Below are 14990 nucleotides of genomic sequence, written 5' to 3'. Positions count from 1 at the left end.
GTGGGGAGAAGGAGGGCACGATGTGGCATATGTGGTGGTCTTGTAAAAAAGTCAAGAAATTTTGGTTTAAGGTTCATTCTGAGATACAAACAGCCTTTTCTTTTCCATTTAACATGTCTCCAGAGTTCTATTTACTGAACATGTTGCCAAAGATGGGGGGGGGAAAATACAGGTATTGGAGAACTTTTTTATATTTAGTTACTGCTGCAAGACTTGTGATAGCACAAAATTGGAAGAGCAGTAATCCACCACAAATAGAAGAATGGATGATAAAGACACAAGAAATGAAGGAAATGGACAGATTGACAAAACTGCTAAATAATAGATCTGAATTGGAATTAAATGATGAGTGGTTACCAATAGCACAGACATGGGGAAAGGTATTTGATATAAAGAAAGATATTTTGATATAAATTTGATGTATGTGAAATGAGGAAAAAATGTGTGTACATATTTTTTTCTTTTTATTCAGAAACAGTTGTTTTTGTCAAATTGATTATAATAAGTATAAAAAAATTGAGAATGTAAATAAGATTAAGATGTGAAATGAGCAAATCGAAATTAAAAAAAAATTAAAAGAAAAAGTAGAAACAACTGTAGATGCATTTCCATGGTGACCTATTTCAGTGGTCTTAAAAAATAGCTGAAGTGAGTCTAGGGCATGTCTACTTGGGCCGTTTGCAGTAGTTCCCCCCTCTGCCTTTCATCGCCCTTTCCAGATGACACAGACCAAAAGACCTGATTCAATGGCAGATATATCACATAGAATCATAGAATCATAGAATAATAGAGTTGGAAGAGACCGCAAGAGCTATCCAGTCCAACTCCCCTGCCATGCAGGAACTCTCAATCAAAGCGTCCCTGACAGATGGCCATCCAGCCTCTGTTTAGAGACCTATAAGGAAGGAGACTCCACTACACTCCGAGGGAGTGTGTTCCACTGTTGAACAGCCCTTACTGTCAGTATGTTCTTCCTAATGTTGAGGTGGAATCTCTTTTCCTGCAGCTTGCATCCATTGCTCTGGGTTCTAGTTTCTGCAGCAGCAGAAAACAAGCTTGCTCCCTCCTCAATGTGACATCCCTTCAAATATTTAAACAGGGCTATCATATCACCTCTTAACCTTCTCTTCTCCAAACTAAACATCCCCAGCTCCCTAAGTCGTTCCTCATAGGGCATGGTTTCCAGACCCTTCACCATTTTAGTCGCTCTCCTTTGGACATGCTCCAGTTTCTCCACATCCACATCCACATGTGAGTAGGGAAGTACCGCAACAAATCTGGGTGAATCTTCACTTAGCACAAATTTAAAAGGCTCACCTTCTGCTCCAGATCTTTCTAGAAAATCTGGAGCACTCTGTGCCAATGTTAGCTAACTTTCTATACTGTGCTGCCCACTGCCACTGCCTGCTTGGAAGAGAGGCTGCTTGGAGGAGAAGTTGGTTGCTGCAAGTATTAATTCTTAATCTTTTGACATGTTTTAGTTTTCACTACAGTTTAAAAATTGTTGATATTGAATCCTGCAATCTCTCCATATTCCTTTAAAAACTTTCATTAATATTCCAATGCTTTCTGTTGGGTTATCAAGAGTGATTACTAAGTCATTTGCATATGGCCATAATTTATAGGTCTGGTCTTTAATGTACACATTATCTCAGATCTCTCTATTCAATATTTCTACTAATAATATAAACAATAGTGAGTATAAAGGACTTCCTAGTCTTGTACCTTCAAGTAGTTTATGCTAATGAAATGGAAATGTCTTTCAATTCAATAGACCTCTTCAAAATAGGTAAGAAAGCAAAATCCCTAGGAGTGGAGATCACCGAAAACAAACAAACAAGCAAACAAACAAACAAAAACAACTCTCTGAACAGTTTGATAACAATTATACTAAAAACTGGAAAGAAGTACAGCATGATCTAAAAAAATATGGAGCCCAGAGCTCTGGAGGCTGCGGCGTATGGTTGCCGTGGCCTCATTCTGGAGCAAAAAGCAGCAGCATCATGCCACCCATCTGTATAGCCTCTTTGTCTTCTTTTATTTTAAGTAAAGCCTATTCCCCAGCCATCTCCCAGGTTTATCAGCAAATTCAAAATTACTCTATTTTCCATATTTTAATTTATTTTCAACTTCTGTCACCATTTCTATAGTAATTTGTTTCTGAAGAGCCTTTAATTCATTGATTACTTTTGGCTTTGAAGGATTTAGTTTTAATTCTTCTTATTTGTTTTTAACTGCTTTTAATAACCTTTTCTGTTTCTCATTCTTCAGTTTCTTAAATTCTGCCTGTTTCTGTATAAAGAAGCCTTGCACAACCGCTTTACTGGTATCTTACACAATATGTAGTGGTGAACCCCTCTTGGTATTTTCTTCATAAAAAAGAGAGAGAGACTTTAAGGGCTGCGTGAGGTTGCTGTGGCCTGATCCAGAGTGAAAGGACTGGTAGCCAAATTTTGTTCAATTTGTCTCACAGCCGCAGGAGTTTATTGCATACCATGCAGCTGCGGACAAGTCTACATAGGGACCACCAAATGCAGTGTGCAAACAAGAATCAAGGAACATGAGAGGCACTGCAGACTGGGTCAGCCAGAAAAATCAGCAGTGGCAGAACATGCCACAAACCATCCTGGGCATAAAATACTGTTTGAAAACACTGAAATTCTGGACCATGCCAACCACTATCATGTCAGGATGCATAGGGAAGTCATTGAGATCCACAAACATCTGGATAATTTCAACCAGAAAGAAGAAACCCTTAAGTGAACAAAATTTGGCTACCAGTCCTGAGGAATAGCAAAATAAGGACTCAGCAAATGCAAATGAGAAACCACTCAGAGTCAGGGGCTTTCCCAGCAGATAATGATCACCAATTAGCAGACATTAATCCTCGTTTGCATTAGCCTCCCAGCCTGAGGCCAGCCATCAGCACAGAACAATACACATGCAAATCACTCCTGCATTCCCAGGTTCACACAGTGTACACACACACACACACACACACACACACACAACTTTTTCCAGGCAAGCATTCTCTGAAGATGCCAGCCACAGATGCTGGTGAAACGTCAGGAAGAAACTCTTCTAGAACATGGCCACATAGCCCGAAAAAACCATAAAAAAATATGGATGCCAGCCATGAAAGCCTTTGAATTCATGAAGTTTTAAATGTTTGGACAAAATCTGAATATTTTTCTATTTTCATGTTCCAAGGTGCCATCGTGTCACTTTATTTCCTAAAAGTAATGTTTTGGGGAGTAAGACATTACATCCACATTTTGGACAAGATGGAAGCTGTGCTAACACCAATAGAACAGTTTTGTTTGGGGGAGGTTTAAACTAGGCACTCTTTGCCTGGAGCAGACATGGTATGCTCCACTCTGACTCTTCAGGATCAGGCCGTACCTGAAGGAGTTCACTTGCCGGCTGCTGATTCTTCTCCTCCACTTCCCAGATGAGGTCCTCAAGAAAAGAGAGTTCCTCTGAAAGGATGGCCAGATGTTCCTCCCTTTTGGCTGAAATCTCCTTCTCCGTCTCTTCCATCTGGGACAGAAGAACCTTCTCTTGTTCTTCTAGAAACTCATGCATTTGTCTGAATGCAACCACAGTCTTTCTCTTCTCTTTTTCTGTTGCCTTCTAAAATAAAGAAAAGGAGATGCAGGAGTGAAAGATAGGAAGAAACTGTCTTTGGAGTATCAAGAGGGGAATTATCAGCAATCCCTTGGAAAGAGACGTGTGTCTCATCCCACAGAAAATATCAATATTCAGCAGCAAAAGAGCTTCATAAAGATTTGAAAGGGCCCACTGCTTCAAATAGTGATTGAGAGGGCAGTTGCAAACCAGCTCCAAGCAGTCTTGGATGAGACCGATTATCTAGATCCATTTCAAACTGGCTTCGGGTCAGGATACGGAGTGGGGACTGCCCTGGTCGCCTTGGTCGATGATCTCCGTCTGGGCATCGACAGGGGAAGTGTGACCCTGTTGGTTCTCTTGGACATTTCAGTGGCCTTTGATACCATTGACGATGGTATCTTTCTGGAATGCCTGAGAAAATTAGGAATTCGTGGCTCTGCTTTGCAGTGGCTCCATTCCTACCTCTTGGGTAGGTTCCAGATGGTAAGGCTGGGAGACAGTTGCTCTTCTAAGAGAGAGCTACAATCTGGCATCCCTCAGGGCACCATTATGTCTCCCATGATGTTTAACATTTACATGAAGCCACTGGGTGAGATCATCCAGAGACATGGGGCTGGGTGTTATCAGTACACTGATAATCTGTTTCTCTATGTCTCGGACTGCTTCAGTGATCAAGGATGGCATCTCCCCTCTGAATGACTGTCTAAAGTCAGTAATGGACTGGATGAGGGAAAAATAGATTTAAGATGAATCCAAAGAAAACAGAGGTACTTGCTATAGGTAACCCTAATCTGAGTATGGAGATATATTCACTAGTCCTGCGCGGGGTCACACTTCCTCTAAAGGACTGTGTTCACAGCTTGGGGGTGCTTCTAAGCTTGTCGCTCGAGCTATCATCTCAGATAGACTCAACGGCCAGGAGTGCCTGCTATCAGCTTTGGCTGATACACCAGCTGCGAACCTACCTGGAACAGGGGGACCTAGAAATGATTGTACATGCGCTGATAACCTCTCGTCTTGATTTTTGCAACACGCTCTACATGGGGCAACCCTTGTGCCACATTCAGAAGCTTCAACTTGTTCAAAATATGGCAGCCAGATTGGTCGCAGGAAAATCTAAATTTGACCATATTACACCTATTTTGAAATCACTATACTGGCTGCCTGTTAGCTTCCAGGCACAGTACAAGGTGTTGGTTATTACCTATAAAGCCCTACATGGCTTGGGTCCAGGTTACTTGAGGGAACGCCTCCTCCCATATAATCCTTCCCGCACACTCAGGTTCTCTGGGAGGAACCTATTGCAGCCTAAGAAAACAAGATTTGTGGCAACTCCCCAGAGGACCTTCTGGAAGAATTCATCTTATTACATCTCTTGACGCCTTTAAAAAGGCAATAAAATGGATCTCTTCCGGTGGGCCTTCCCAGACTGACCTCCTAAAGGCTAGAACTGTCCATCTGATCTACCTGTCTCCCTCTCTTAATTTGGTCACTCCGGCTTAACTTTATTGTATTGTTGTTGTGAATTTTACGATTTTATTGTCTTTTAAGGGAGGGAAGGAGGGTTGGAGGGTGGTAGTGAATAAGGGCATGTTATTGTATGATTTATTATTGTATGTATCTATTTTTTTGGTTTGCTGTTACGTGCCTCGATCCTCCAATAGGGATAGGTGGGATATAAATAAATAAATAAATATATTATTATTAATAGTAGATAGTTTTGTTTTGTTTTTAAATGATTTCTCCATTTTATATCTAGTTTATCCATATGCTCTCTCAAGGCTATAATACTTTCCAACTTCTCAGCAGCAATGCCACTTACAATCAAAACTTGGCTTTCCTGTTCTGTCTTTGCTTTGAATGCCAGAATTTTTTCTCTCTCCTTCTTCAGAGTCTCCAGCAAATTCCAAATTCGATCCTGAAGAGAAAAACAAAGTCCCTGTTCACTTCTTTTGTTCGAGGTTTTGAATGGTTTCAGATGAGGCTTCTATCAGGCCTCTATCAGGCTGCATCAATAGAAGTATAGCGTCTAAATCAAGGGAACTAATAGTGCCACACTATTCTGCTTTGGTCAGACCCCACCTGGAATACTGTGTCCAGTTCTGGGCACCACAATTCAAAAAGGATGTTGAGAAACTGGAGCATGTCCAAAGGAGGGCGTCTAAAATGGTGAAGGGTCTGGAAACCAAGCTCTACACATCGTCAGCTGAATTTTATGGGGACTTTGCACAGTGCTGTCCCATTCTTGCAGCCCTCTCCTCTTTTGTTAATACTGTTTCCACAGTTTCTTTACCCCCCCCCCCAAATGCATAAAAAGCCCCTCCAGACATTAAAAAGGTCACTGAAAATCCGACATTTTGTTCCTGTACCAAATCAATCTTATTTTGGAGATTCACATGGCATTTTCTTCATCTTGAAGTATTATTAAGGACTTTTCATTTGTGATTTTGGTTAATATGTTCTCTCTAGGAATCTCTAGATCCGCCAGTGCAACTCTGACAGACGTTTACCATAGAGTTGTGCTGGAGAACAAAGATGTTCCTAGAGAAAACATTTCTCTAGGCATTTTTAGGTCCTCCAGCATGATTCTGTGATCAATTTCCGGCAGATGTTCACCATAGAGTTGCACTGAAGGACCTGAAGATTCCTACAGAGGGGTGCTTTTAGGTAAAAAGAATAGTTTTTTGTGGGTTTTGTGTGTGTGTGGCCTTGTTCCAGAAGAGTTTGTTTCTGACATTTTGCCAGTATCTGTGGATGTCATCTTCAGAGAATGCTGGCATCTGAATGTGTTATTCCAGAAATATCTAAAATGGCTGGCACAATTAAACACAGCTATGAGTTCCATGGCACAGACTCAATAGAGATCAAGCATCAGGACTCACTCTCTGCTCTTCTCTGCATCCACCTTCTGGGTGAAGGCAAGCCAGCTACATTAAAGGTTCCTTATCCCATCTCCTTAAGAAGGGAGCAAAGGATTATCTCTTCATTTCACCTTGATCTGGGAGCAGCCCCTTTAGTTAAGATTTCTGTCCTAATTTAAAAAGGGAAATATTTTCTCTCTTGGTGTGTCTGTCACCAACTGTGAATGATATTTAAGGCTTCTATAACGCCCTTTCCACCAGAGTATAAAATACATATAATAAAAATGGATGATAAAACACAAGATTATAAAATACTAAAATATGTTAATATATAACTCCTTACCAGTAACTACCCATTTCAGCAAGCTTAGGTACACTCAGCAACCCAACAATTTGGTGAATTGAAGAGGAAGGACTCCAACCCTTTTTGAAAGTGTTATGATCTTCCTCCAACTAAAAGTGCAAAGGAAGGCTGTTCCACAAACATGGAGCCAGAGCAATCAGATCCAGAGCAGCAGAAAAAAACTTGCTCCCTCCTCAATATGACATCCCTTCAAATATTTAAACAGGGCTATCATATCATCTCTTAACCTTCTCTTCTCCACAACATCCCCAGCTCCGTGAGTCTTTCCTCATACAGCTTGTTTTCCAGACCCTTCACCATTTTAGTCACCCTCCTTTGGACATGCTCCAGTTTCTCAACATCCTTTTTGAATTGTGGTGCCCAGAACTGGACACAGTATTCCAGATGGGGCCTGGCCAAAGCAGAATAGTGTGGCTCTATTAGTTCCGTTGATTTAGATGCTATACTTCTAATGATGCAGCCTAAAATTGCATTGGCCTTTTTAGCTGCCGCATCACACTGTTGACTCATGTTATCCTTGTGGTCTACTTGGACTCCTAGATCCCTTTCACATGTAGTCTCCTTAAGCCAGGTGTTCCCCATCCTATATCTGTGCATTTCATTTTTCCGCCCTAAGTGCAGTACCTTACATTTTTCCGTGTTGAATTTCATTTTGTTAGCTTTGGCCCAGCTTTCTAGTCTATTCAGATCATTTTGAATGTTGATCCTGTCCTCTGGAGTATTAGCTATTCCTCCTAATTTGGTGTCATCTGCAAATTTGATAAGTATTCCCCCAATTCTGACATTCAAGTCATTGATAAAGATATTGAATAGCACTGGGCCCAGGACAGAGCCCTGTGGGACCCCACTGGTCACTTCACTCCAGAATGAAAAGGAGCCATTGGTGACCATCTTTTGGGTTTGGCCAGTCAACCAATTCCAAATCCATGTAACAGTTACCTTGTCTAGCCCACATTTTACAAGCTTGTTTGCAAGAATGTCATGGAAACCTTGTCAAAGGCCTTACTGAAATCAAGATATACTATATCCACAGCATTCCCTTCATCTACCAAGCTGGTAATTTTATCAAAGAACGACATAAGGTTTGTCTGGCATGACTTCTTTCTCTGAAACCCATCCGTGTTGACTTTTTGTGATTATGGCATTGCCTTCTAGATGTTCACAGACTCTCTGTTTAATGATCTGCTCCAGAATCTTTCCTAGTACTGATGTCAGACTAACTGGACGATAATTGTTGGGATCCTCTTTTTTCCCCTTTTTGAAGATGGGGACAACGTTTGCCCTCCGCCAGTCTGCTGGGATCTCTCCTGTTTTCCAGGAGTTTTCAAAGATTATTGCCAATGGCTCCGATATTACATTTGCCAGTTCTTTTAATACCCTTGGATGCAGTTCATCAGGTCCTGAAGACTTATATTCATTTAGATTAACCAGGTATTCCTGTATTATCTCTTTACTTATTCTGTGCTGAATTTCCCCTAATCTGTCCTCTGTTTCATTTTCCTCACGTTGAGCTCCCTTTGCCTTTTCTGAGAAGACTGAGGCAAAGAAAGTGTTGAGTAATTGGGCCTTTTCTCTGTCCCCTGTTAGCATTTTGCCATCTTCTCCACGCAGTGGCCCTACCATTTCCTTCTTCCTTTTGCTGCAGACATATCCAAAAGGAATAAGAAGGAAATGGTATGCCCACTGCATGGAGAAGATGGCAAAATGCTGACAGAAGATAGAGAAAAGGCAGAATTACTCAACACCTTCTTTACCTCAGTGTTCTCAGAAAAGGCAAAGGGTGCTCCCTCCTGGACTTTCCCCAGCCTCCAGTTATATTTGAGAGACAGCTGGAGGGCAGGAAAGGTCCATGAGGAGGAGTAAGAATGGGCATGCACCCAGTCCTCCTCTTCCCGGACCTTTCCCTGCCCCCAGCTGTCCCTCAGGAAACAGCTGGAGGCTGGGAAAGGTGTCTGCGGAAGAGCAATCAGCACAAGTTGATTGCTCCTCCTTCCCCCACCTTTTCTCGACCTCCAGCTGTCTTGGAGAGACAGCTCAGAGAAGGCCGGGAGGAGGAGCTAGAGGTGCACGCATGTGGGTCCTTCTCCCCAGCACCATTTTCCAGCTTTCTCTGAAAGAAAGCCAGAAACTCGGAAACTGCAGAGGGGAGGAGGAGGAATAGGCACATGCATGCCTATTCCACCTTCTCACTGGCTCATGCCCAGGGGAAAGGTGTCACATGCCACCTGCAGCATTTGTGCCATAGGTTCGGCATCACGGCAGTAGGCTATTACAATAGTCCGGGTGTGAAATAACCAGGGTCTGGACAAGCAAATGGCAGTCTCAATGAACAAAATCTGCAGAGCTTTTGGATGTTCAAAATATGAAAATTACATGCCTTAGCACTGGTTGTCCCAATAAAGGGGTGCAGAGACAAATAGTCATTCAGCAAAACTTCAAAGTTCCTGACAAATGAGACAGGGGCCAGTGTAAACACAGTGAAAGACATAAAAGTAGGGCTACTGAGCGGTCAGGCTGAAACACCAGGATTTCTGTTTTATCCATGTTTTGCTTAAGATAGTGAATGGTCATCCACAGAGAAACACTCAACAGGCAGTTCGTCACAGACTTCCATACAGTATCATCAGCTGACTGAAAGCTCTGGAATATCTGAGTGCCATCAGCATAGATGTGATATTGGAAACCACCTCTGAAATAAGAAATCCAAGGGGAGCATACACTACAGTTACCTTCCCTGTAACTGTAGTTACCTTCCCTGTAACTGTGCTGATGCCTCAAGGATCAGTATTGGGTTCTCTTCCTTTTTCATTATATATGATACTGATCCTTGAGGCACCACTACAGTTAGCTCCCTGAAATGAAACAACAGAGGAACAATCCAACAAAAAAGATTTAAAACAGGATAAAGTGTTTCCTGTTATTCCCAGTGATGCCAGCCACAGTAGTAAGATCTGATGATCCAAAGTGTCAAAGGCTACAGAGAGATCCAACAGAATCAGCACCAATGTTTGCACCCAAGCTTTTGCCACTAAAATATCATTTTGCCACTAAAATATATGAGTCAGAGTTGTTCCTGTAGAATTATCTGTCTAAAACACAGATTGAAATGGATTTTTAAAAATGGGTAAAGCATCAGTTGGCAAAGGGCTACTCTCTCAAAAACTTTAGAGAGAAGTGGAAGTAGAGACACAGGATGATAGTTAACACAAAGTGAAGGATCTAGGGATGGTATCTTTAATAAAAGGCATTTGACAGCATGCATAAAGCAGCCTGGAAAAATCCCCTTTGAAAAGGAGTAGTTCACCATGGGCTCATTCCCACTTACATTTAAACCGGTTTCTGATTTGCCTTTGCTCCGTATTGGTAAATCGATTCCAAAGGGTCTGCCATCTTTTCATTATCCCCTTGAAATAGCTTCTTTTTTGCAATGATTGTCATCCCCAATAGCTTGCACTGCTTCAAAATGCATGAATCATCTGTGCATCATCATTGATGTAAGCAACAGCCTGAGCAGCCCAGCTTTGGAACTATATATTTAAATAAATTGATAGAAGATTGGATTCAGTGGATTTGCAACTGCTTATCTCACTATAAGCTGCTGTCAGATAGCCGGTTATTACAAGTAGTTGCAAAGTCAATTAATCGAATCTTCTATCAATTAAAAAAATTGATAGAAGATTCAATTCATTGGTTTTGCAACTACTGGCCTCACTGGTTGCAAGTACTGTAGTTGCAAAAACAGTAAATTGAATCTTCTATCAAATATATATATATATCTCATACACCCATAGGTCGCATCACAAGCACAAAGGCAGTGCTGGGGGTGGTGGTGATGGATCTTCCAAAAATCTGAGGAGGGATAGTAAACACCTTTCTGCCATTAGTCCCTCCTCTCCATTTAGATGTGTCGTTCCCACTTGTTGAACATGCTTCAGAATCGACTCTTTACAAAAGAACCGCTAGGAAACTAATGTCTGAAAAACTTTTTTTGTTTGTTTTTTGCGTTTGCCTTGCTTTATCATGACAGAAATCGATCAAAGTAGTATTGGAACTGGTTTCAAATGGGAATGACAGTCATATAACCTGATCAGCGATTCACTTTAAATCATAGTGGAAATGCACCCCATGTGGGTTATATAAGGTAGAAACAAAGACAGAAGGGCTGAATAAAGAAAAGAAGGAGAATAATATGTAGGGCAGGAAGTAGAGGGAAAGGGCAACACAATCTGATGACTTCTGTTATAGAGGGAAATTGGAATTCTGCTCCATGATAAAGACATAGTCTGAGCTAAAGGATGTGGTAAATCAGTTGATGACAACAGAGGAGGAGAACCATCTATAAAACATGATTTAGCAACGGAGAACACATTCTGGGCAAAGGAGGGTAAGTCACTTGCAGTGAGATCTTGGACAGCAGGACCCTCTTTGCACCCAGCAACGAGGTCTCAGATCTCAGGTTTTGTCCTGAAAATCTCTTGGCCTGGGGCTTCCGGGCGCGACACAAGGTGCTGGTTATTACCTATAAAGCCCTAAATGGCTTGGGCCCAGGGTACTTGGAGGACCGCCTCTCCCCATATAATCTGTTGAGGGTTCCTAAGGCGAAATATATCTCGTCTTCGCAAAGGGCATTCTCCTTCTCGGCCCCGCAGACCTGGAACTCCCTTCCTGATGAGCTCCGCTCCGTCGCCTCTCTTGATCTTTTTAGGAAGAAACTAAAGACCTTTCTCTTCTGACAAGCTTTCCCCCATATGTCCTGATGTTATGTGGTTCTCCTCCCTGATATACAACTGTTTATCCAGCTAGTTTTTGTGTCAGTGTTTTAAGAGGTTGTATGTTTTATAGTTTTTTAAATGGCACTGGGATGTTTTTAACATGTTGGTGATACTTGTTTGTTAAATGTTACATTGTATCACTTTTGTTGTACACCGCTGTGATCGAATTTGGAATTTGGAATAGCGGTACATAAATAAAATTTATTATTATTATTATTGTTGTTGTTGTTGTATGGGCATATAGGTGTGGGTGTGTGTACAGCTAGATCACACCTTGTTATGGGTCCCCTTTTTTCTCCTCCTACCTTGTATGATTCTGAAGCCTCCTCCAGAGGAATCACCTTGTGGTTTTCATGCTCCTTTGACTTGTCACACACCACACAAATAGAGGTTTCATGGTCCTTACAGAAGAGCTTGAGAGGCTCCTGGTGTTTCCCACAGGCTCGCTCCTTGCCTTCTGCTCCCTTAGCCCCCTGAAGCCTGGCTTTCTTCATTATTTCTATAAGGTTGGCTAGCTGCCGATTTGGCCTGAGGTTCCTTTGCAGAATTTTTTCTCTGCACTGAGGGCAGGTCTCTGCAGTGCCTGACTCCCTCCACCACTGGGTCAGGCACGCTTGGCAGAAATTGTGCCCACATTCTATGGTCACAGGATCCTTGAAATAATCCAAGCAAATTGAACAAGTGGTTTCCTCCTCGAGGGGATCCCTGGCAGAAGCAGCAGCCATGTCTAGTTTAGAAAGAGCACAGTTAGTACTTTCATTTTATTTGCACGCAATGAAAAAGCATTTCCTTTCCTGTAAATGGTTAACTCCACATGATGGCATCAGTCTGGGACAATGGTGAAATAAGTGGGAGGCACATTTTCTAGATAAAGAACATTCATTTTTAAATTTTAGGCCAGTAATTTTGTAATACTATAACATTATTTTTATTTTTATTGATTTAAAGCATTTGTCTTTTGCCTCTTAATCTGCCAGGGACTCCAAGGCCACATGCATAGTGTGTTCTGTTCAGGCATATTTTACTCCTGGCTTTAAAGGCCTTTCAGAACCAACAAATAAGTCATAACATTCTAACCCAGGAGTGCCAGATATCAGGGCCTGGCCTTGGGTTTCAGCTGCCCTGCTCAGGTCTTGGAAAGCTGGATCTGTGGCTTCCTTGATTGAGTCAAACCACCTTTGATGTAGTCTTCCTCTTTCCCTACTGCCTTTCCCTTTAGTGAGCATTATTGTTTTCCCAATTGAATCACTTCATCTTATTATACATCACTACCTCATTCAAACTTCAGCGAGCACTGAGTTGTGGCTGCTTTTGCTGCCTTTTTCCTACTTTGGTGTAACTGTGTAGGGATCTGATGACACATGTTTCTCATTATTCTATTGCATTACACTTATGGGGTCTAGAAAGAGAAAGCGAGAGGAGGAAGGATGACTCTACAATAAGCAAACAAGTTGGGTCCAGAGGCAGCTTTGGAAAGAGGTCTGACAGCTACAGCTCCTGGAATTCCCCCCAAATGACTACGGCGATTATCCCGTTATTGAAAAGCTGCAGGATAAGTCTGGGTTGCATATGGGCTGCATACAGGCTGAATACACCCAACCATATAAAGACGGCGTTGTCCATACATATTAAGGAGGAGGAGCAGGGGAGAGGAGAAAGGAGGAGGAGGAGGAGAATAGGAAAAAAGATAAAAAAAGAGGAGGAATAGGGGAGGAAGACAGGAGGAAGAAGAGGAGAAAAAAGAAGAGGAGAAAGAAGAGGGGAGGAAGACAAGGAGGAGCAGGAGGAAGAGAAATAAGGGTCCAGCCAGCCAGCAACAAACCCCAACTCTCAGGACTCGAGGCTGGGGAGTGCGCGTGCACCAAAGAGAGAGAGGCTGCATCCACATTCTTGGCACCTCTTTCACTCTTTTCTGGCTCTAGGCTATGGAATTCTGGGAGCTGGAGTATGTTGTCGGGCCCAGAGTGGAAGAGGAGGAGGGGGAAGAGGAGGAAGAAGAGGAGAAGGAAGAGGGGAGGAAGAAGAGGAGGAGGAGGAAGAATAAAAGGGGATCCAATTCAGATCGAAAAGTCTTCCTGTGTGTGTGTGCCCAGACCCACAACCAACTCTCAGGAGGGGCAGGGGAGCATGCAGAAGTGCACGCGCCAGAGTGAGAGTTTGAGGCTGTATCTATACTGGAGAAATCACCTGGTTTGGCACTGCTTTTATGCATCCTGGCTCAAGGCTATGGCATTCTGGGAGTTGGAGTTTGTTGTGGGCCCAGCTCCCAGAATGCCATAGCCTAGAGCCAGGGAAGAGTGAAAGCGGTGCCAAACCGGGTGATTGCTCCAGTGTAGATACAGCCTAACTCTCTCTGTTGCCTTGCCCCAGCCTAGGTATGGGCCTGCTACACATGCGATCACTTCCCACACCACCAAGGAAAGGCTACACGAACGGGAAAATGGCACCGGGAATGCCAGGAAAGAGAACAAAGCGGGTGACACTCCAGAACAGCCCCTTTAACACTAGCCCTCTCATCCCAAAATACCCAAATCAGACACCCAATATTCCCATTAATTTACCCCGGATCAGACACGGTCCCTGGCAAAAGAACTGCTGGAAAAGTGGTGTTAGGATAACCTGGGTTATCCACCGCTGATTCAGGTTTTCGCTAGAGAAATTGATCAAAGTAGGATCGAATGCAAATTCAAATGGGAACAGTTTTCCTTAAACTAGGATCGAACGCGAGTTCAAATGGGAACAATGTTCCTATAATCCGATTCTTGATTCGCTTTATAGCCCAGTGGGAATAAGGCCCCAGACTCTCTTCTGGTTTGAGAGAGGAACCTACCACTGCTCCCTCTTCACACCCTAAATAGATCTCCCCCCCCCCTTGTGAAGAAGGCATGAAATGGTAGCTTCTGCTTGCTTGCTGTCTCTGGAGTTTATCACATGAAAGAGATCAGGCGTTTATCCCATGAATATCCCAGAAAAATCGCATAATTATGGGCAACGATTTCACAGGACGTTGCACAAAACCCACCATTAAAGTGGTCACAAAGAATCATTAATGCACATCTTTTTACTTTTGGGATTTCAGTGACAATGCATTTTCAATATCACTTTATTTGTGCAATTGCAAGTAACAATCATTCGCACAATTATTTGCCATTTCCACTTCATTTACGGGATGCTTTAAATGCGCTTTATTCTCTCTTTAATGCCAAAATCAGCCCCAGTGTGATAAACCCCACTGTTTGTTCACCTGCACCAACCACTGTCAAAACAACACCTCCTCTCATTCAGAAAGGAGAAGGCCAGGAGCTGCAGAACCTGCTGCAGAGGTGCCAACAGTTGCAGTACCCATACCACCTTTGTGCAAGT

At 42.6% G+C, this 14990-nt stretch overlaps 1 protein-coding gene across 1 annotated transcript in view; it reads right to left on the bottom strand.

The window, feature by feature from the left end:
- LOC121923784 (zinc finger protein RFP-like) overlaps positions 1-12385 on the bottom strand; it is a 19285-nt gene extending 6900 nt beyond the window's left edge. The window contains exons 1-3 of the mRNA XM_042454542.1: positions 11933-12385; positions 5453-5548; positions 3403-3633 (exon numbers count right to left, since the gene is read on the bottom strand). Coding sequence (XP_042310476.1) covers positions 3403-3633; positions 5453-5548; positions 11933-12352 — 747 coding nt within the window. The 5' untranslated portion in view covers positions 12353-12385. The remainder of the gene's footprint in view (positions 1-3402; positions 3634-5452; positions 5549-11932) is intronic.
- Between the last annotated feature and the right edge of the window lie 2605 nt (positions 12386-14990).

This window comes from Sceloporus undulatus, chromosome 2 (genome assembly GCF_019175285.1).
Source record: "Sceloporus undulatus isolate JIND9_A2432 ecotype Alabama chromosome 2, SceUnd_v1.1, whole genome shotgun sequence".
Taxonomy (NCBI): Eukaryota; Metazoa; Chordata; class Lepidosauria; order Squamata; family Phrynosomatidae; genus Sceloporus; species Sceloporus undulatus.
Note: the sequence above shows the minus strand (reverse complement) of the source record. Positions and strands in the feature narration are given on the sequence as shown.